This window comes from Nomascus leucogenys, chromosome 14 (genome assembly GCF_006542625.1).
Source record: "Nomascus leucogenys isolate Asia chromosome 14, Asia_NLE_v1, whole genome shotgun sequence".
Lineage (NCBI taxonomy): Eukaryota > Metazoa > Chordata > Mammalia > Primates > Hylobatidae > Nomascus > Nomascus leucogenys.
This window is the reverse complement of record NC_044394.1, coordinates 9,413,320-9,435,123: the sequence shown is the minus strand read 5'-3', so window position 1 is coordinate 9,435,123 and position 21,804 is coordinate 9,413,320. Positions and strand designations below refer to the sequence as shown.

Below are 21,804 nucleotides of genomic sequence, written 5' to 3'. Positions count from 1 at the left end.
CAGCAATTCAACTTCTGGGTATAGATCCAAAAGAATTGAAAGGCTCTTGAACAGATATTTATATACCCGTGTAGCAGCATTATTTGCAGTAGCCAAAAGCGAAAGCAACCTAAATGTCTTATCAATGCATGAACAGATAAATACGGCAGGCCAGGCGTGGTGGCTCACATGTATTCCTAACTCTGGGAGGCAGGCCGACGCAGGAGGGTTGTTTGAGCCCAGGAGTTCGAGACCAGCCTGGGCAACAAGGTGAAACGCTGTCTCTACAAAAAATACAAAAAAATAATCAGCTGGGCATGGTGGCAGACACCTCTAGTCCCAGCTACTCAGGAGGCTGAGGTGGGAGGATTGCTTGAGCCCAAGAGGTTGAGGCTGAGTGAGCCATGATCACACCACACTGCACTCCAGCCTGGGCAAGAGAATGAGAACCTGTTGATAAATATGGCATATACATACAGTGGGATACTATTCAGCCATAAGAATATACGAAATTCTGACATAAGCTATAATGTGGACAAACCTTGAAGACATTATGCTAAGTAAAGTAAGACAGTCACAAAGAGTATGATACTATTATATGTTGCATCTAGAGTAGTCAAATTCGTAGAAGCAGAAAGTAGGATAGTGGTTGCCAGGAGCTGGGGATAGGGGAAAATGGGGAGTAGTTGCCTAATGCAGGGGTCCCCAACCCCCGGGGGTCTGTGGCCTGTCACGCACTGGGCCACATGGCAGGAGGTGAGCAGTGGGTGGGCGAACGAGTGGAGCTTCTGTATTTACAGCCCATCCCCATCACTTGCCTGAGCTCCACCTCCTGTCAGATCAGTGGCAGCATTAGGTGAACCCTATTGTGAACTGCACGTGTGAGGGGTCTAGATTACGCACTTCCTATGAGAATCTATTGCCTGATGATCTGTCGCTGTCTCCCATCACCCCCAAGATGGGACCGTCTAGTACAGGAAAACAAGCTCAGGTCTCCCACTGATTCTACATTATGGTGAGTTGTATAATTATTTCATTATATATTACAATGTAATAGTAATAGAAATAAAGTGCACAGTAAATGTAATATGCTTGAGGCCAGGCACAGTGGCTCACACCTGTAATCCCAGCACTCTAGAAGGCCAAGGCAGGCAGATCACTTGAGCTCAGGAGTTCGAGACCTGAACATGGCAAAACCTCGTCTCTACCAAAAAATACAAAAAATTAGCTGGGTCTGGTGGTACATGCCTGTGGTCCCAGCTGCTCAGGAGGCTGAGGTGGGAGGGTTGTTTGAGCCTGGGAGGTTGAGGCTGCAGTGAGATGTGATTGTGCCACTGCACCCCAGCCTGGATGACACAGTGAGACCCTGTCTCAATTTAAAAAAAAAAATGTAATGCACTTAAATCATCTCAAAAGAACGCCACCTCCCCCGGCTTCTGATCTGTGGAAATTGTCTTCCACAAAGCCAATCCCTGGTGGCAAAAAGGTTGGGAACCACGCACTAATGGATCTAGAGTTTGTGTTTTGTGTGATGCAAAAGTTCTGGAGATTGGTTTCACAACACTGTGAAAATTAATACTAGTGAATTTTACACATAAAATGGTTCAGACGGGGCCGGGCGCAGTGGCTCATGCCTGTAATCCCAGTACTTTGGGAGACTGAGGCGGGTTGATCACCTGAGATCAGGAGTTTGAGACCAGCCTGACCAACATGGTGAAACCCCATCTCTACTAAAAATACAAAAATTAGCTGGGTGTGGTGGCGGGCGCCTGTAGTCCCAGCTACTAGGGAGGCTGAGACAGGAAAATAGCTTGAACCCAGGATGCAGAGGTTGCAGTGAGCTGAGATTGTGCCACTGCACTCCAGCCTGGGAGACAGAGCAAGACTCCATCTAAAAAAAAAAAAATTATATATATATATGTATGTATTGTTCAGACAGTAAATTTTATGTGTATTTTACAACTATATATTATATATTACATATAATATATATAGTTCAGACAGTAAATTTTATGTGTATTTTACAACTATATATAACATATATTGTTCAGACAGTAAATTTTATGTGTATTTTACAACAATTTTTTAAAATCGGACTTCACTTTGCACAAGCAGTTAAATATGATGCATAAAGTTTGAAAAAAATCTGTGAATGATCACTTCCAGAAAGTGCCTTGCAAAACCTCTAGTGTAATTTATTTTTGAATTAGAACTTTTGTGTAACAAATGAAAGTTGATTTGCATTTAAATTCTTTCCAAGTACAGAATCAGGCTTTTTCACTCTTGCTGCTCTTTAAATAGTTTGAGTATTTTTCTTTCCTGTTACATAATGACTGATTATTTCTCTCTATGAGCTAAGAATGACCCAGATGTTGCCTCCGGTTTCACTTAGCCATGAGGTGTGTGTTTCCGTTTTGTTTTTGAGACAGGTTCTCACTGTTGCCCAGGCTAGTTTCAAACTCCTGGGTTCAAGCAATCCTTCTGCCTCAGCTTCCTGAGTAGCTGGGATTACAGGCTTGAGCCACTGTGCCTGGCTCAAGAATCGTTATTTTTCATTTCTAAACGTTCTATTTTTTTTTCCAAGTCTGTATACTCTTTTCCTGTCACATATTCTCATGCCTGTAATTCCAGCACTTTCGGAGACCGAAGCAGGTGGACTGCTTGATGTCAGGAGTTTGAGACTAGCCTGGGCAACATGGCAAGAATCCATGTCTACAAAAAAACATTTTTAAAGTTAGCCAGGCATGATGGTACATGCCTGTAGTCCTGGCTACTCAAGAGGCTGAGGCAGAAGCGTCACTTGAGCCCAGGAAATCGAGGCTGCAGTGAGCTATTATCATGTCACTGCACTCCAGGCTGGGTGACAGAGTGAGACCGTGTCTCAAAAAAAAAAAAAAAAAAAGGCTAGGCACCGTGGCTCACGCCTGTAACCCCAGCACTTTGGGAGGCCGAGGCGGGCGGATCAGGAGGTCAGGAGATTGAGACCATCCTGGCTAACACGGTGAAACCCCGTCTCCACTAAAAAATACAAAAAATTAGCCAGGCGTGGTGGCAGGCACCTGTAGTCCCAGCTACTCAGGAGGCTGAGGCAGGGGAATGGCGTGAACCCTGGAGGCGGAGCTTGCAGTGAGCCGAGATCTCGCCACTGCACTCCAGCCTGGCGACAGAGCAAGACTCTATCTCAAAAAGAAAAAAAAAAAAAAAAGCAAATGTCTGTATACAAAAACAAGAAAAATCATAAAAAGAGCATTTTGTGTGGAGGACTCAAAAAGCTTGGGCACTCAGCATCTCAACTCAACTAAGTCGGCCCCTAAGCCCCTGTTTTCTTTTTCTTTCTTCTTTTTTTTGAGACCGAGTCTCGCTCTGTCACCCAGGCTACAGTGCAGTGGCACAATCTCGGCTCACTGCAATCTCCACCTCCTGGGTTCAAGCAATTCTCCTGCCTCAGTCTACTGAGTAGCTGGGATGACATGCACGCACTGCCAAGCCTGGCCAATTTTTGTATTTTTAGTAGAGATGGGATTTTGCCATGTTAGCTAGGCTGGTCTCCAACTCCTGACCTCAAGTGATCCACCCACCTTGGTCTCCCAAAATGCTGGGATTACACATGTGAGCCACCAAGCTTGGCCATAGCCTGTTTTCTTTGTAATGGGGAGAAGGAGTTTCCCTCCCAAGCTTGACACAAAAATCCAGTGAGAATGGATGTAAAACTCTTTGCCATTTCTCTTCAGTTACATATATTTGTGATAATTATTATAAAGAGGAAACTTTAGATGACTCCTGAGAGACTGGGGTGGGAGTGGGTCAGGCAGTAGTTAGTCACTACATTCACGGTTAGGAGCCTCTTCCATTTAAAACTTGAAACCACCATCAGAGTGAACAGGCAACCTACAGAATGGGAGAAAATTTTTGCAACCTACTCATCTGACAAAGGGCTAATATCCAGAATCTACAATGAACTCAAACAAATTTACAAGAAAAAAACAACCCCATCAAAAAGTGGGCAAAGGACATGAACAGACACTTCTCAAAAGAAGACATTTATGCAGCCAAAAAACACATGAAGAAATGCTCATCATCACTGGCCATCAGAGAAATGCAAATCAAAACCACAGTGAGATACCATCTCACACCAGTTAGAATGGCCATCATTAAAAAGTCAGGAAGCAACAGGTGCTGGAGAGGATGTGGAGAAATAGGAACACTTTTACACTGTTGGTGGGACTGTAAACTAGTTCAACCATTGTGGAAGTCAGTGTGGCGATTCCTCAGGGATCTCGAACTAGAAATACCATTTGACCCAGCCATCTCATTACTGGGTATATACCCAAAGGATTATAAATCATGCTGCTATAAAGACACATGCACACATGTGTTTATTGTGGCACTATTCACAATAGCAAAGACTTGGAACCAACCCAAATGTCCAACAATGATAGACTGGATTAAGAAAATGTGGCACATATACACCATGGAATACTATGCAGCCATAAAAAATGATGAGTTCACATCCTTTGTAGGGACATGGATGAAGCTGAAAACCATCATTCTCAGCAAACTATCACAAGGACAAAAAACCAAACACCGCATGTTCTCACTCATAGGTGGGAACTGAACAATGAGAACACATGGACACAGGAAGGGGAACATCACACACCAGGGCCTATTGTGGGGTGGAGGGATGGGGGAGGGAAAGCATTAGGAGATACACCTAATGCTAAATGACGAGTTAATGGGTGCAGCACACCAACATGGCACATGTATACATATGTAACAAACCTGCAAGTTGTGCACATGTACCCTAGAACTTAAAGTATAAAAAAAAAAAAAAAAAACCTAGGAAAAGTCACCAGGTGCGGTGGCTCATGCTTGGAATCTCAGCTATTTGGAAGGCTGAGGCAGGAGGATCGCTTGAGACCAGAAGTCTGAGGCTGCAGCGAGCTATAATCATGCCTCTGCACTCCAGCCCGGGCAACAGAGTGAGACCTCATCTCTTAAAAAAATAAAAGTAAGGCCGGTCGCGGTGGCTCAAGCCTGTAACCCCAGCACTTTGGGAGGCTGAGGCGGGTGGATCACGAGGTCAGGAGATTGAGACCTTCCTGGCTAACACGGTGAAACCCCGTCTCTACTAAAAATACAAAAATTAGCCGGGCGTGGTGGCGGGCGCCTGTAGTCCCAGCTACTCGGGAGGCTGAGGCAGGAGAATGGCTTGAACCCAGGAGGTGGAGCTTGCAGTGAGCCGAGACTGAGCCATTGCACTCCAGCCTGGGCGACAGAGCGAGACTCCGTCTAAGGAAAAAAGAAAGAAAGCAAGCTTCAAAACCAAGTCTTACTTGTTGTCCATTTTTGCCTTTATGCGTCCCGATTGTTCTCAAGGTTGATAAGCGAACCCCTGGCCCCCTTCTCTCCTCTTCATCTTTTGCACACACTGGTTTGCACACGTTGGTTGAAAGAACAAGGCGGTAGAGTCTCACAATTCCTCTAGGTGGCAGTGCTGCCTTGGCTACTGCGGATACTTCGCGTTTTGGACTGTTCCCAGAACAGCCACATTTCTGAAATCTCTTAGGAGTAGAAAACATTGGAAAGCCCGTAGTCATCATGGACACCCTCCAGCCCGACTTCCCCTCTCTCTGAAATCCTCCCTGCTTTGACAAAACTGTCAGGGTCTAGTCAAGCCAGGCTGGCCCCAGGCCTGTGCCTCGGCCGTCTCATCTTGCCACTTCTAGGAGGCAATGACTCTAAGGAAGAAAGAAATGGCGCTTCCTCCCCGCTTCCCCCATTCATGCTTCCCTGAACTCCTTCTTCGAGACTAGATTGATATTCATTTTGGCCTTGTAAGTCTATAACGATACTTACTTCTGAACACAAATCGAGGGAGGGAGGGAGAAGAGTCACACACATCTGCCCTGGCCTCTCCTGCTCCAGAGCGGCCCTGCACCCTATATGCTGCTGCCTCAGGCAGAGCCCTGGAGAATATGTCATTTGTGTTTTTGGGGAATGTTTGGACATACTTACCCTCCTGGAAATGATAAAAGTTCACAAAATTTGGAGGAAGAAGAGGTGAGAATGATCCCCGGACCGAACAAAGCCCTCGCGCCGCTGCATCCTGCCCCCAGTGCCTACATCTCAATGCCATCATCGCCGCCACCATGCCCAAGAGAAATGCTGAAGGGGATGCTAAAGGAGATAAAGCCAAGATGAAGGACGAACCACAGAAAAGATCCGCTAGGTTGTCTGCTAAACCTGCTTTTCCAAAGCCGGAGCCCAGGCCTGAAATGGCCCCTGCAAAGAAGGGAGAGAAGGTACCCAAAGGGAAAAAGAGAAAAGCTGATGCTGACAAGGAGGGGAATAACCCTGCAGAAAATGAAGATGCCAAAACAGATCAGGCACAGAAAGCTGAAGGTGCTGGAGATGCCAAGTGAAGTGTGTGCATTTTTGATAACTGTGTACATCTGGTGACTATACAGTTTGAAATACTATTTTTTATCAAGCTTTATAAAAATGGAGGATTTTATTTTACTTCTTTTTTAAGCTGTGTTGTTAGCACACAGAACACTTCATTGTTGTTTTTGGGGGAAGGGGCATACGTCACTAATAGAATGTCTCCGAAGCTGAATTGATGTGGGGAAAACACCTTTCCCTTCTAGTTTTGAGAGACTTCCTTTTGGCTCCGAGGAGGAGGGATTCCCTGGCTTTGACACACATGGCCACCTTGGCACAAAAGCCTTGCGGTATGGAAAAACAAATTTGTTTTTATGTCCTCTTCTCCCTTTCCATCTTTCAGCATAGACAACTCCCTTAAGCCCAGACATCTGTTGGGACCTGACCCCTAGTCATTGGTTACCAGTGTGTCAGGCAATCTGGACTTTCCAGTGATGCCACTGAGATGGCACCTGTCAAAAGAGCAGTGGTTCCATTTCTAGATTGTGAATCTTCAGATAAATTCTGCCATTTTCATTTCACTTCCTGAAAGTCAATGTCGATTTGTGAAAAGTTAACAACATGCTGAATGTGAAACATCAACCCTCACTCTAAACTTTCCCTGTTCAGAGCATCAGATGAAGACTTCATTGGGTTTTATAGTGGCTTTCTTTTTGGTAGGCCATTGAAGAATCCAGGGAGTTTGAAAGTTGTTGTATACTGTTAATGATTGTCTGCCCATGTCCTGCCTGAAATACCATGATTGTTTATGGAAAGTATCTTTAATAAAGCTGGATACAGTTTGGCTTGGAAAAAAAAAGTTCACAAAATTTGCAGCCTGACGATGCAATGGAAAAAGAAAAACTCGCTCTCGGCTTTCGGCTCGGAGGAAGCCAAGGTGCAACTTTCTTCGGTCGTCCCGAATCCGGGTTCATCCGACACCAGCCGCCTCCATCATGCCGCTGAAGTTCGACCCCAACGAGATCAAAGTAAAGTCGTATACTGAGGTGCACCGGAGGTGAAGTCGGTGCCACTTCTGCCCTGGCCCCCAAGATCGGCCCCCTGGGTCTGTCTCCAAAAAAGGTTGGTGTTGACATTGCCAAGGCAACGAGTGACTGGAAGGGCCTGAGGATTTCAGTGAAACTGACCATTCAGAACAGACAGGCCCAGATTGAGGTGGTGCCTTCTGCTTCTGCCCTGATCATCAAAGCCCTCAAGGAACCACAAAGAGACAGAAACAAACAGAAAAACATTAAACACAGTGGGAATATCACTTTTGATGAGATCGTCAACATTGCTCAACAGATGCAGCACTGATCCTTAGCCAGAGAACTCTCTGGAACCATTAAAGAGATCCTGGGGACTGCCCAGTCTGTGGGCTGTAATGTTGATGGCCGCCACCCTCATGACATCATAGATGACATCAACAGTGGTGCTGTGGAATGCCCAGCTAGTTAAGCACAAAGGAAAATATTTCAATAAAGGATCATTTGACAACTGGTGAAAAAAAAAAAGAAAAAGAAAAACTCATTTTCTGGGGAGAAATTCAAGCTGGCAGCAGAAATTGGCATAAGTAAGGAGGAGCCAAATGCTAATCCCCAAGACAATGGGGAAAATGTCTCCAGGGCATGTCAGAGACCTTCTTGGAAGCCCCTCCCATCACAGGCCCAGAGGTCTAGAAGGGAAAAATTGTTTTCCTGGGCCAGGTCCAGGGCTCGCCTGCTGTGTGCAGGCTCAGGATTTGGTGCCCTGCATCCCAGCTGCTCCAGCACGGCTGGAAGGGTACAGCTTGGGCCATAGCTTCAGAAGGTGCAAGCCACAAACCTTGGCAGCTTCCACATGGTGTTGAGCCTGTGGATGCACAGAAGTCAAGAATTGAGGTTTGGAAACCTCCACTTAGATTTCAGAGGATGTATGGAAATGCTTGAATGTCCAGGCAGAGGTATGCTGTAGGGGTGGAGCCCTCATGGAGAACCTCTGCTAGGGCAGTGTGGAAGGAAAATGTAAGGTGGGAGACTCCACACAGAGTTCCCACTGGGGCACTGCCTGGTGGAGCTGTCAGATGAGGCCCACTGCCCTCCAGACCCCAGAATGGTAGATCCACCAACAGCTCACCATGTGCCTGGAAAAGCTGCAGACACTCAATGCCTGTGAAAGCAGCCAGGAGTGGGGCTGTATCCTGTAAAGCCACAGGGCTGGAGCTGCCCAAGACCATGGGAACCTACCTGTTGCATCAGCATGACCTCAATGTGAGACACGGAGTCAAAAGAGATCATTTTGGAACTTTAATATTTGACTGCCCTGTTGGATTTTGGACTTGTATGGGACCCATAGTCTCTTCATTTTGCCCAATTTCTCCCATTTGGAATGGGTGTATTTACCCAATGCCTGCACCCCCATTGTGTCTAGGAAGTAACTAACTTGGCTTTTGATTTTACAGGTTCATAGGTGGAAGGGACTTGCCTTGTCTCAGATGAGATGTTGGAGTTGAACTTTTGGGTTAATGCTGAAATGAATTAAGACTTTGGGGAACTGTTGTGAACGCATGATTGGTTTTGAAATGTGAGGACATGAGATTTGGGAAGGGCCGGGGCAGTATGGTATGGTTTGGCTCTGTGTCCCCATCCAAATCTCACCTCTAATTGTAATAATACCGACATGTTGTGGGAGGGACCAAGTGGGAGGTAACTGAATCGTGAGGGTGGGTTTTTTTCCATGCTGTTCTCATAAGTCTCTTGAGATCTCATGGTTTTACAAAGGGGAGTTCTCCTGTACACACTCTCTTGCCTGCTGCCATGTAAGATGTGACTTTGCTCCTCATTTGCCTTCTGCCATGATTGTGAGGCCTCCCCAGCCATGTGGAACTGAGTCAATTAAACCTCTTTCCTTTATAAATTACCCAGTCTCAAGTATATCTTTATTAGCAGTGCAAGAAAAGACTAACACATGGGCTCAAGCGATTCTCCCACCTTAGCCTCTCAAATAGCTGGGACTACAGGTGTGCATCACTATGAACAGCTAATTTTTTTGTAGAGATGGGGTTTCGCCATATCGCCCTGACTAGTCTGGAACTCCTGAGCTCAAACGAACCTCCACCTCAGCCTCCCAGAGTGCTGGGATTACAGGCATGAGGCACTATGCCCAGCCTTAAAGTGTTTTAAACAACAAGTAGGACATGACCCAGGACAAACAAAACACATCGGTAGCCTTACTTTAGTGTGCAGGCTGTGGATTTGTGACTGATGGCTCGAGCCACCATGTTAGCTAAGACCATCAGCGTCGTTTCCTCTTTGGTCTCCTGCCTCTAGCCTCACTCACTTCCATGCACCTTGCTCACAGTCACCAGAGCATCTCCCCAGTACCATAGTCACACCCGTTCATTCCACTGCTTGACACTTCCCTTGCCACTGCCCATCCCAAGCTACCCACAAAATGAAGTCCAGACAATGCAGGCGGGCTGCCAGGCTTGCCATTCTCTGACCCCAGGCTCCCTCCCTCCCCACCTGTGCGCTCCACTGGCAAACACCCAGCTCCTCTGTCAACTCCCCGGAGGCCTGCTCCAGTCGCCTGTATTTACCCTGCTGTCGTGTCTTTTCTATGTCTGTCTGCTCCACTAGACTGTGATGGTCCTCCACAAAGTGACCACATCTTATCCATCCGTGCATATGTGGGGCACCTGTCACTTAGAAGGTGGCTGGCAAATATTTTTTAAACAAGTTTAAAATGTACGAATGATGACTGTTGGTCAAATAAGGTAGAACTGTCATAAGAATGTTTATTTCCCACCTCATTTATTCCTAATTAAGACCTGAGAATCCTTTTGATAAGGACAATTGTTTTCCCTTTTTGGTCTCCATTCCCCACGCTCTGGGAGCCAGGACAAGCTGGCCCTTTGTCCCAGCTGGTCTTCTTATGGGTCAGTCTCTGGAGTTTCTGGGGCTTCCTTTATCCTCTTTCTCTTGAGTTTTGGTTTTTGAGAAAGCTCCCTTAAAGAATCTGAAAAAGAGAAGGTCAGAGACAGTCCCAATGACGTCACAAATAGTAAGAATCTCAGTCTGTAATACATGGGGTGTGTTGTAGGGGCAGAGAGGAAGAATAGCAAAATCAAATCTTACTTCCCACCTATATCACTTAGTTTTTTTCTCACAGAAACCCAGTAGAGAGATGGCATTGTCCCCAGTTTACAGATGAGGACTGTCACCCAGGTCCACGGTAAAGCAATGACCTGCCCAAAGTCTTACAGCAAGTTAGGGGAAGAGTCGGGGCAAGACCCAAGTTTCCTTGACCTCTGGCTCCAACCTTTGATTCTTCCTTACTCCTCTCCTAGGCCTCATGACCCAATTCCCAGTACTGTTTGCAAACCCCAATGCCAAGTTTTAATTAAGAACTGACTTTATGGCCAGGCACAGTGGCTCACACCTGTAATCCCAGCACTTTGGGAAGCTGAGGCAGATGAATCACTTGAGGTCAGGCGTTCAAGACTAGCCTGGCCAACATGGTGAAACCCCATCTCTACTAAAAATACAAAAAACAGCCAGGTGTGGTGGCTCATGCCTGTAATCTCAACTACTCAGGAGGCTGAGGCAGGAGAATCACTTGAACTGGGGGGGCTGAGGTTGCAGTGAGCTGAGATCGCACCACTGCACTTCAGCCTAGGCCACAGAGTGAGACTCTGTCTCAGCAAAATAAAAATAAAAAATAAAATAACTGACTTTATTAACATAGTGCCAAAGAAATACCACATACAACATAGGTTATTTTCATTGCAAGGACAGACTCGGTGACTAATCTTAGCCCATTCCCGGTGGGTCCATGAGATATTCTGTGCTCTGTCAGGTAATAATGGGAAGAGCATAACCTCATCTCTTGTGTAGCCTCTAGCCAAAAACATGTTTAATTTGAACCCATGAAGACTTTCAAGTCCTGTTTATAGAGGAACGAGCTAAAAGATGTCAAAAGGAAGCAACAGGGAATAAATCAGGAAGGAGAACATTCTGCTGCATAATAGCCTCATCTTTTCAACAGGTCAGGAATGTAAAAAAAAAAAAAAAGGCCAGGCACATGGCTCACGCCTGTAATCCCAGCACTTTGGGAGACTGAGGCGGGTGGATTGCGTGAGCTCAGGAGCTCAAGACCAGCTTGGGCAACACAGTGAAACCCTGTCTTTACTAAAAGTACAAAAATTAGCCAGGCACAGTGATGGGCATCTGTAATCCCAGCTACTGGGGATGCTGAGGCGGGAGAATCGCTTGAACCCAGGAGGCAGAGGTTGCAGTGAGCCGAGATAGCACCATTGCATTCCAGCCTGGGTGACAGAGCGAGACTCTGTCTGGAAAAAATAAAATAAAATAAATAAATAATAAAATAAAATAAAACAAAAACCTTTCTATAATGAGCACACCTGGGGAAGAGGGGAACTAAAAAGAGAAGAGAAAGTGGAGGAGAAGACAAGACAGACAGAAAGGAAAATGCAGGATGAAGAGAAGATGGAAAGGAGGGAAGAGGAACTTGTCAGGCTGGGGGCAGAGGCTCCTGGCTGCTTGAGTCTACTCTTGGGAAACACCTAGACACCACTCACAAACTCCTGGGTCCAGACATCACCCCAACACCAAATGGGCATTACCTCTCTTGACATGGTCCCGGGATCTTGGCTCCCCAGGCAGGGGGCTTCCTTGACCCGGGGCCTGCATCTTGGACAGCCGCTCCTTCACGCCGCTGATGTTGCTGTGCAGCCCCCAGGCATCGCAGAGTTTGGGCAGACTGTCTTCCTGGTGAGCCAGCAAGGGTCTCTCCAGCGCATCCGAGGCGCAGAATGTCACCTGCCACGGAGCTTCCGTGTTAAGGAGAGTGTTGAGAAGAGGGGGACCTGAACTTTACAGTCCCGGCCCCCCATTTGTTGAGAAATGCTGAGGTCTGCCTGCCCATCACACTTGCCTAACCAAAAGGATGGGGTAGGAATCACAGATGTGGGAGAGAAAAGACTGTGGGGACACGGAGGCAAGCTGCCAATGGTGTCTTCCTGGGTTGTCCTTTATTTTGAGATCATGTCTTCCATCTCTTTGTGGAATTGCAGTGTCTTATTGTTTTTTTGCAATGAAATGATATTTGTTTTAAAGATCTAACTTAGCAAAAATTAAATTGGGAGCCTTACTCGGTTAGCTGAGGCAGAAGAATCCCTTGAACCCTGAAGGCAGAGGTTGCAGTGAGCTGAGATCACACCACTGCACTCCAGCCTGGGCCACAGAGCAAGATTCTGGCTTAAAAAAAAAAAAAAAATTGGGAGCCTTTGTAAGCTTTGAGTCTGTTTTAAAAAAATAAAAATTTTGAAAATGAAATAAATTGAGAGGCTGAATTTTGAAATTAAAATTCAAAGACTATATATATATATAAATTTTTCAGCCTGGTGCAGTAGCTCATGCCTGTAGTCCTAGCACTTTGGGAGGCCAAGGAGGGCAGATCACTTGAGGTCAGGAGTTCAAGACCAGCCTGGCCAACAAGGTGAAACCCCGTCTCTACTAAAAATACAAAAATTAGCCGGGCATGGTGGTGCATGCCTGTAATCCCAGCAACTCAGGAGGCTGAGGCAGGAGAATCGCTTGAACCCGGAGGTGGAGGTTGTGGTGAGCCAAGATCTCACCATTGCACTCCAGCCTGGGGGACAAGAGCGAAACTCTGTCTCAAAAAAAAAAAAAAAAAAAAAAATTCAGGCCAGTGAAATCCAGAAATCTAGAAATCAGTAAAGTGGCAGCTCCTCTTATTCAGAAGAGAAATCACTGAAATTATCCAATCATTACATGTTCAGGGGAAGAAACAGATGCAGAGAGGGAGAGGACCTGGTTAGGGCTGCACGGCGAGAGTGGTGATAGGAGGGCGCAGTTAGAACACGGCTCTCATCCCAGCCAGATAGAGGCTGAACCCTGCCTCTTCCTTCCTACTTGCTATAAAGACTGCGACAAATTACCTTATTTCCCTGTATTTGGGATCTTCATTTACACACTGCAGACAATAATCCTAATTACCATTTAGGGTTACTTTTGAATATGACTTGAAGGAATATAAAGTGCTTGGCACATAGAATGCTTTTACAACTGCTTTATTTATGATTATTATTCCAGACTGGTGGCTCTCAAAGTGTGCTCTGCAAACCCCCAGGAGTCCCTGCAATATTTTGACCTCATGGACCCCCTGAAACCAATGGATTCTAACGAAACCTAGTATGAACATTTCACTGACACGAATCTGAAAAGGCTACATACTGTATGATCCCAACGATACGACATTCTGAGACAGCAAAACTAAGAGACAGTGAACCTAAGATCAGTGGTCGCCAGGGGAGTGGGGGCAGGAAGGCAGGGACAAATAGATGGAGCACAGGGGATTTTTAGGACCATGGCACTCCTCCGTATCATACTGTAATGGTAGATACATGTCATCATACCCTTGGCAAAACCTATAGCCCATACAACATGAAGAGTGGTAGGCTGGGCGCAGTGGCTCACTCCTGTAATCCCAATGCTTTGGGAGGCTGAGGCGGGCGGATCACCTGAGGTCAGGAGTTCGAGACCAGCCTGGCCAACATAGTGAAACCTCGTTTCTACTAAAAATACAAAAATTAGGCACAGTGGTGTGCACCTGTAATCCCAGCTACCCGGGAGGCTGTGGCAGGAGAATCGCTTGAACCCAGGAGGCAGAGTTTGCAGTGAGCCAAGATCACGCCACAACACTCCAGCTTGGATGACAGAGTGAGACTTCATATCAAAAAAAAAAAAAAAAAGGCTAGCTGAAACAGGGAAGGGGTGAAAGCACCTCTCCCTAAGACACACCTACCAATGCTATGTCAGTTTACCATTGCCATAGCAATACTTGGAAGTTGCGACCTCTTCCCATGGCAACAACCCAGAAGTACCACCCTTTTTCTGGTAAATTCCAAATAACCACCCCATAATTTGCAAGTAATTAAAAGTGGGGATAAATATGAGCTCAGAGCTGCCCCTGTGCTTCTACTCTGGGCACACTGCCCATAGGGTAGCCCTGCTCGGCATGGAGGATGCCTCTGCTGCTACCCTACACGGCCGCTTCCGTAAACTTGCTGGGTAATGCCACCAGCTCACCCTTAAATTCTTTTCTGGGCAAAACCAAGCACTTTCCCAGGCCTGCCCCTGCATCAAATATATATGGAGAACTTGATGCTGAGCCTCAGCCTCTTCAGCCCACTCTGCCCAGGGCAGGGGTAAAGGTCAAGCAGCAGAGTTTTGCCCCGGCAGTGATCCCTGGGTAAGACCAGAGGGGCTCTGGGTGTGTCAGTCCCAGGCCTCCCTGCAAGTCTAAGGACACATCAACCAACCCTCACCTGTGCCCGGGCGGAGTGTCTTGTGCCTCACCAGGAACTTGGCCGGCTGGTTGCTCTTGGTGTACTTGTAAAGTCGGCAAAGCTGCTTTGCTTCCAGCTCTGAGAAGAGGGAGACAAACCGCCAGAGCATCCTGCAAAGGGGGAGACCCCAGGCTGGGGAGGCGGAGCACAGCGCTTCCTCCCTCCAGCATTTGTCTCAGGGTCGGGACCCACCTAGGGGAATATGGGCCACATGCCCCTTAGGGGTCTGGGGTTTGGGGTTTGGGGTTTGGGGTTGGGGGAATGGAGGGTTGGGGATTTGCCCAAACTTGAATATCCTATCCTGGTGTTGAGCGCCTGCATGCAGTTGTTCAGTCAGAGACAAGGTGCAATCAGGGCTGTCCTGGGTGACTAGGAGCTGTCTCCACCCCCTCAGGCTCCTGACTCCTCCACATAAAGATGAAGGACTGGGGGATCGACTAAGGCGTCCCCTTGAACGAAGAGGGGGTTACCCAGGAGTAGGTATGGGGAGCAGAGCAAAGAGACTGCCCTACTTTCTCCAGTGTTTGATTTCCCAGTCTCGGCAGTAATGCTGCAGAAAGGTGTTGATGTGGTCCCCTAGGACCACAAGGCTCTGCTTCATGTACTTCAGCTTCTTCTTCTGGGGAACGTCCCTGGGAAGGTGCAACTTTCGCAGGAACTTCTTCAGCGGTCTTAGGTATTCTTTACACTGAGGAGGCAACAGGTGAGGGGAGGGGCCATGGGAGAAAAGAAGAGGCAGATGGGCAGTCCCAGGTACCCAGCAGACTGGTCTGGCCGCAGCCCTGAGTGGCCCAGTGCTGTGTGCTTCGGGAGGTGGCTCCGGTGCACCTCTCACCGAAAGTCCTTCCCAAGAGTAAGACAAGTGGGGCAATGCGCTGTGGGTCTGAGGCCTGCCATTTCCTGACTCAGGCCTCCTGACCAATGAGGAAAAGGGGACAGGGTTCCAGGCTGGCTCTTTACTCACAATTTTGAAGGTGTCCTGATCCAGGCCCTTGGCATGGCGCATGAGCGAGTCTCTAGCAGGGCTGGCGCTGGAGCTTGTCTTCAGGCATGACACATTCGTCACCTGGGAGGAGGCAGGGGGCACTAAGCCGGGGGCTTGGACCATTACTCCTGGGGTCAGTGCTGGGCAGGGACTGACCCAAATGGCAGCCAAAGCCCTTCTCCATTGCCCTCAGACCTTCTTGACCCAGCACGGATGTGAGTGAGCCTTGGGCAAAGAAACCCATCTCTGAAGATCTCTGTTTAGAAAACCTAGAATATTCCACCTCTTTCTTTTATAATAATCACAGCATATTCTACTAGGTAACTTTGCAAAGCACTTGGTAAACATTAACTCATTTTATCCTCCCACAAATTCTGTCAGGTTAGATGTTGTTATAGGACCAACAGGTTTATATGCCTGCTGGACACTCACAGTCCAACATATAGAGACAGCAAAAGTTGCAGCAGACCAGTCTGGGCAATATAGTGAGACCTGGTCTCTACAAAAAATACAAAAATTAGCTGGGCATGGTGGCGTGCACCTGTGGTCCCAGCTACCCAGGAGGCCAAGGTGGGAGGATTGCTTGTGCCCAAGAGTTGAAGGTTGCAGTGAGTCGAGATCATGTCACTGTGAGAAAGAGTTTATTGATTGCTGGGTGCTCAGTGAGAAGATGGAAGGAGATCCTCAAATCTATCTTCCCAAGGAGTTCTGGACTGGGGTTTTTAAGGAGATCATGGAGAGGGAGGGATTGAAAAAACTGGGGCCATTGATTGGTCAGGGTCAGGGGGATGAAATTATGAGGATGTGGAAACTGCATTCTTTGGTGAATCAGGTTTTTGAAGGGTTCTTTAGACCAACTGCCATCTGTAGTTTGAGTGGTGTGTAGGATCTGAAATAATATTTTAAAGAGAAAACTTAATGCTTCATAATGTTCGAGCTGTTATCTACAGAGCAGTTAAGAGAATATCCTTGTAACAGGGTCTATGGAATTCTTTTTTATTATTATTATTCACTCTATCACCCAGGCTGGAGTGCAGTGGTGTGATCTCGGCTCACTGCAACCTTGGCCTCCCTGGTTCAAGCGATTCTCCTGCCTCAGCCTCCCGAGTAGCTGGGATTACAGGCGTGCACCACAACACCTGGCTAATTTTGTATTTTTAGTAGAGACCATGTTGGCCAGTCTGGTCTTGAACTCCCAACCTCAAGTGATCCACCCACCTCGGCTCCCAAAATGCTGGGATTACAGGCACGAGCCACCACACCCAGCTGGGTCTATGGAATTCTAAGGAAACAGGCACCAAAGAACTCCAAGGAAGTGGGTCAGAGAGCAGACTGACCTCATGATTCATGCTGAATGGGCTGCAAGCTCAGTTAATTTTCATTTTTCCCCTCTTTTTTTCTGATTAATTTTATAAAGTTTCTAGGGACGATTTCAATATCATTAACCCTGGTTACAGATGAGAACAATGAGGCATCAAAGGATTTAAGCAACTCCTTGGGGGAATGAACAGGGATTCATTTACTCACTCACTTGGCAAATGTTTACTGACTGCATCAGACTGGGCCCATTTCTTTGCATCCCTAGCCTCTAGCATCATGTCATGTGATATGGTCTGAATGTGTGTCCCCTCTAAATCTCATGTTGAAACGTGATCCCCAGTATTGGAGGTGGTGTCTGGTGGGAGGTGTTTGGGTCATGGGGGTGGATCCTTCATGAATGGGCTTGGTGCCCTCCCTGCCCCAATTAAGTGAGTTCTCACTCTGTCAGTTCATGTGAGAGCTGGTTGGTAACAAGAGCCTGACACGTCCTCCTCTCTCTCTTGCTTGCTCTTTCACCATGTGACAAGCTTGCTCCCCCTTCATCTTCTGTCATGCTTGTAAGCTTCCTGAGGCCCTCACCAGAAGCAGATGCTTCATGTACAGCCTGCAGGACTGTGAGCCAAATAAACCTCTTTTCTTTATAAATTGCCTAGCCTCAGGTATTCCTTTATAGGAATGCAAAATGGACGAATAAACCGTGCATCTAATGACCATTCAGAAAAAGTGGATGATGGTGATGATGAGAAAGAACCTTTGATCACAAAACTGGGGCAAAGAAAGCTCAAAATTAGGCCAGGCCCAGTGGCTCACACCTGTAATCCCAACACTTTAGGAGGCTGAGGTGGGTGGAATGCTTGAGCCCAGAAGTTCAAGACCAGCCTGGCCAGCATGGCAAAACCCAATTTCTACCAAAAATACAAAAACATCAGCTAAGTGTGGTGGTGCATGCCTGTAATCTCATCTACTTGGGAGGCTGGGGCAGGAGAATTGCTGGAACCCAGGAGGTGGAGGTTGCAGTGAGCTGAGACCGAGCCACTGCACTCCAGCCTGGGTGACAGAGCAAAACTGGGCACAGTGGCTCACACCTGTAATCCCAGCACTTTGGGAGGCCGAGATGGGTGGATTACCTGAGGTCAGGAGTTCCAGACCAGCCTGGCCAACATGGCGAAACCCCGTCTCTACCAAAAATACAAAAATTAGCCAGGTGTGGTAGTGCATACCTGTAATCCCAGCTACACAGGAGGCTGACACAGGATAAATTGCTTCAACCCAGGGGGCAGAGGTTGCAGTGGGCCAAGATCATGCCACTGCAGTCCAGCCTAGGTGACAGAGTGAGACTCTGTCTCAAAAAAAAAAGAACAAAGAAAAAAAGAAAGCTGAAAATGAGTGGCAACAAAGTGACTGTGAAATAACACTAGAAGTCAGAACTGGATTTGCCCCTCACCTTTCAAAAGCTTCCTAGAAAAGTATGAATTCTAGTCTGTGTTCGGAGAGAACAAGGAAGATCCTGTCCAGACCGCTCTGAAGGGAAAGGCCAGGGAAAGGGAGGGAGGTGCATGGAGAGGACATGGGACACAGGCTCCTCCAGGTCCTAGAGACAGGACTCTGGCCGATCAACTCCTCCAACACAGCACACACACCACACAACCACACACAGACCACGTGTATACATACACGTACTCTCAAGTCTTCATAACCAACAATAAAAGGCGATCTCTTCCCCATCATCTCGCCAGGAACACAGGTCATGCATAAACTTCTGGATGAATGAACATTCTTGTGCTTTAGGCCTCTTGCTATCTCAGGTACCCTACCATTGTTCTTCTCTTCTTTCCTGAATTTCATGTTCTCTACTTTCCAAACCCAGCCCCTCCGGGACCCTCCTTCCCTCCCTCCCTCACACCCCACTTCACCTTCTCTAGTGGCTTGTCCCCTTCGCTCCCTTGCCCATCTGAGGCCTCCATCTCAGCAGGTGTGCCTGTAGGCTCCAGGGTGGCACTCCCCACTTCCCCTCTGGCTTCTGACCCACTGCTTCTGTGACCTGGCCATCTCAGGGAGTGGGAAGGTTGGCTCCAGAACTCGGAGCAAAGCCATGGCAACCGCCAACACAGAACCCAGCCCCCCACCTCGCTCCCATCTCCTCATTCTTAGGGGTGGCTGCAGCTGGCTCCTCCAGCTGGGATCTGGACTAGGGAACGGAGCAAGATGTGCGGGGTCGAGCGAAGACTTTGGCAGAGCGCACAGCAGGCCAGGAGAGGCTGGCGCCCCTTCTCCCAAGAATACTGTCAGGTGCTGATTCTGACACCACCTGGTAAGGCTTTTGAACTCATTTTCCTGCACGTGTGCCATTCCTGCCTGCTGGGTTACGCCGTGGTGGGGGCTCCCCGAGAGGAAAGCACAGTTTGTAAAATTATTTTCTGATTTGGGACAGAGGTCTAGGGAGCGCTGAAAGGGAGAAGGGACACAGTGAGCCAGCACTGCCCCTGCGGCCTCCAGGAAGTTGTTAATAATAAGCCCTCGGTGCTGGGTGCTGGGTGCTGGGTACTGGGTGGGATGTGTTTTGGGGGTGTATAAAGATCCCCGCCAGTGCCTACGGGCTCTGTAACCCGCCCCGCGGCCTTCCCTGGGGCAGGTACCGCAGCGGCCCCGCTTCACACAGGAGGGGCTGAGACGCGGGCAAGTCCCGTCGCCAGCCTCGTGTCCGCAGCCACCAGGCGGGGAGCCGGGTGTCGGCGAAAGTCCCGCCACCCCGGCTCTTCCTACCCGCGAGCCCTCTAGGGACCCGAGGCCGAAGGCGGAAACGCGGTCGGCATAGTCCGGGTGTAGCCTGAGTCGGCCGGGCAGGGCCGGGAAGTGCTCAGGGGGCCCCGGGACCCTCGCCCCTGGCGCGGCAGCAGCGCCCCCTCGCGTCCCTGGGCGGCACATGGCGGGGTCCCGGCGATGAGAGACCGTTGCCGCCGCAGTTTCCTCACTCGAGCCACCTTTTCTTCCCTGAAACTAGGAATTCCTTCTCCCGGACATTCCTCCGTGTCCTCTGGGCCCGGGGCCCAATTGTCCCCACTCAGTGTGGCCCTGTTCTTCGCCTGCCTTCTCGACAGTGCGGTGGGACCGCCGTCGGCCCGGGCCTCCCCTGCCACCCAGCGGCCACCTCGGGCACGGGAGAGGGGCATAGCGGCTTCAAGTAGGGGTAGCCCGGAGGCCCGGAGCTTTGGAGGAGCACCCTTTGAGTCCAGAAACTTTTTAACTTGTCCTCTATGCCAGCATGTTCAGCAAACGTCTTGTTGTCGTCGTCGTTGTTGTTGTTGTAAGGGGAGGAATAAACCTTCTGATTATCCGCCTCCAAAATGGAAGGTCTGTTTGCTGATAATTAATTCTAGATTATTTTGCGAGTATTAAGAAGGATAATTATATTGGCAAGAGCAAGGGGAAAGGAACCTTTACATACGTTTCTACTGGCAGTGAGATTGGTAAACGATGTATTTTAAAGTGTTTAAATGTGCATGCTCTGTGACTCACCAGTTCTACTTATAGGAGTTAGTCCTAAGGAGAGAAGATAATGAGGACTGTTACGATAGTGACAATTTGGAAACAATTGCAATGTCACTAATAGAATACATAAATCATGGTATATTCATAAAAACATTAAATATGTCACTATATATCTATTTATTGACATGGAAAACAGGAGTCTTTTTTAAAAATCTACTCATAAGGACTAAATAACATCATTAAAAACATTATATAATGCTAAGTTTAAAAACAACATAATTCTGCCGAGTGCGGTGGCTCACGCCTATAATCCCAGCAGTTTGAGAGGCCGAGGTGGGTGGGTCACCTGAGATCAGGAGTCTGAGACCAGCCTGGCCAACACGGCAAAACCCCGTCTCTACTAAAAATACAAAAATTACCCGGGTGCAGTGGTGCATGCCTGTAATCCCAGGTACTCAGGAGGCTGAGGCAGGAGAATCGCTTGAACTCGGGAGGCAGAGGTTGCAGTGAGCCAAGACCATGCCCCTGCACTCCAGCCAGAGCAACAGAGCAAGACTCCGACTCAAATAATAATAATAATAATAATAATAATAATAATAATAATAATTTTTAACCTTGGGTTCAAGGGTACATGTGCAGGTTTTTTATATAGATAAACCTGTGTCATGGAGGTTTGTTGCACAGATTTTTTTTTTTTTTTTTTTTTTTGAGATGGAGTCTCGCTCTGTCACCCAGGCTGGAGTGCAGTGGCGCCATCTCTGCTCACTGCAAGCTCCGCCTCCCGGGTTCACGCCATTCTCCTGCCTCAGCCGCCCGAGTAGCTGGGACTACAGGCGCCCACCACCACGCCCGGCTAATTTTTTTATATTTCTAGTAGAGACGGGGTTTCACTGTGTTAGCCAGGATGGTCTCCATCTCCTGACCTTGTGATCCGCCTGCCTCGGCCTCCCAAAGTGCTGGGATTACAGGCATGAGCCACCACGCCAGGCCTGTTGCACAGATTATTTTGTTACCCAGGTATGAAGCCTAGTACCCACTAGTTATTTTTCCTGATCCTCTCTCTTCTCGCACCCTCCACCCTCCGGTAGGCCCCAGTGTGTGTTGTTCCCCTCTACGTGTTCATGTGTTCTCATCATTTAGCTCCGACTTATAAGTGAGAACATGCAGTATTTGGTTTTCTGTTCCTATGTTAGTTTTCTAAGTATAATGGCCTTCAGCTCCATCAATGTTCCTGCAAAGG

The 21,804-nt window shown here is 48.0% G+C and overlaps 1 protein-coding gene and 2 pseudogenes across 2 annotated transcripts; 2 read left to right on the top strand and 1 right to left on the bottom strand.

Annotated features, from left to right (window-relative positions):
- The first annotated feature begins 6,041 nt into the window (after positions 1-6,041).
- LOC105739069 lies at positions 6,042-6,401 on the top strand (annotated as a pseudogene).
- An 809-nt stretch (positions 6,402-7,210) lies between these two features.
- LOC100589016 lies at positions 7,211-7,980 on the top strand (annotated as a pseudogene). The gene has a single exon (XR_001114933.2). The product of XR_001114933.2 is annotated as a 60S ribosomal protein L12 pseudogene (transcript).
- Positions 7,981-10,154: 2,174 nt separating this feature from the next.
- C14H17orf64 (chromosome 14 C17orf64 homolog) lies at positions 10,155-19,131 on the bottom strand. The gene is made up of 6 exons (XM_030828143.1): positions 18,989-19,131; positions 15,735-15,836; positions 15,283-15,458; positions 14,781-14,880; positions 12,023-12,218; positions 10,155-10,395 (listed from the first exon to the last, which is right to left on the bottom strand). The coding sequence occupies exons 1-6, from the start codon at positions 19,037-19,039 to the stop codon at positions 10,310-10,312; spliced, it is 711 nt and encodes a 236-aa protein (XP_030684003.1). The 5' UTR covers positions 19,040-19,131; the 3' UTR covers positions 10,155-10,309.
- Between the last annotated feature and the right edge of the window lie 2,673 nt (positions 19,132-21,804).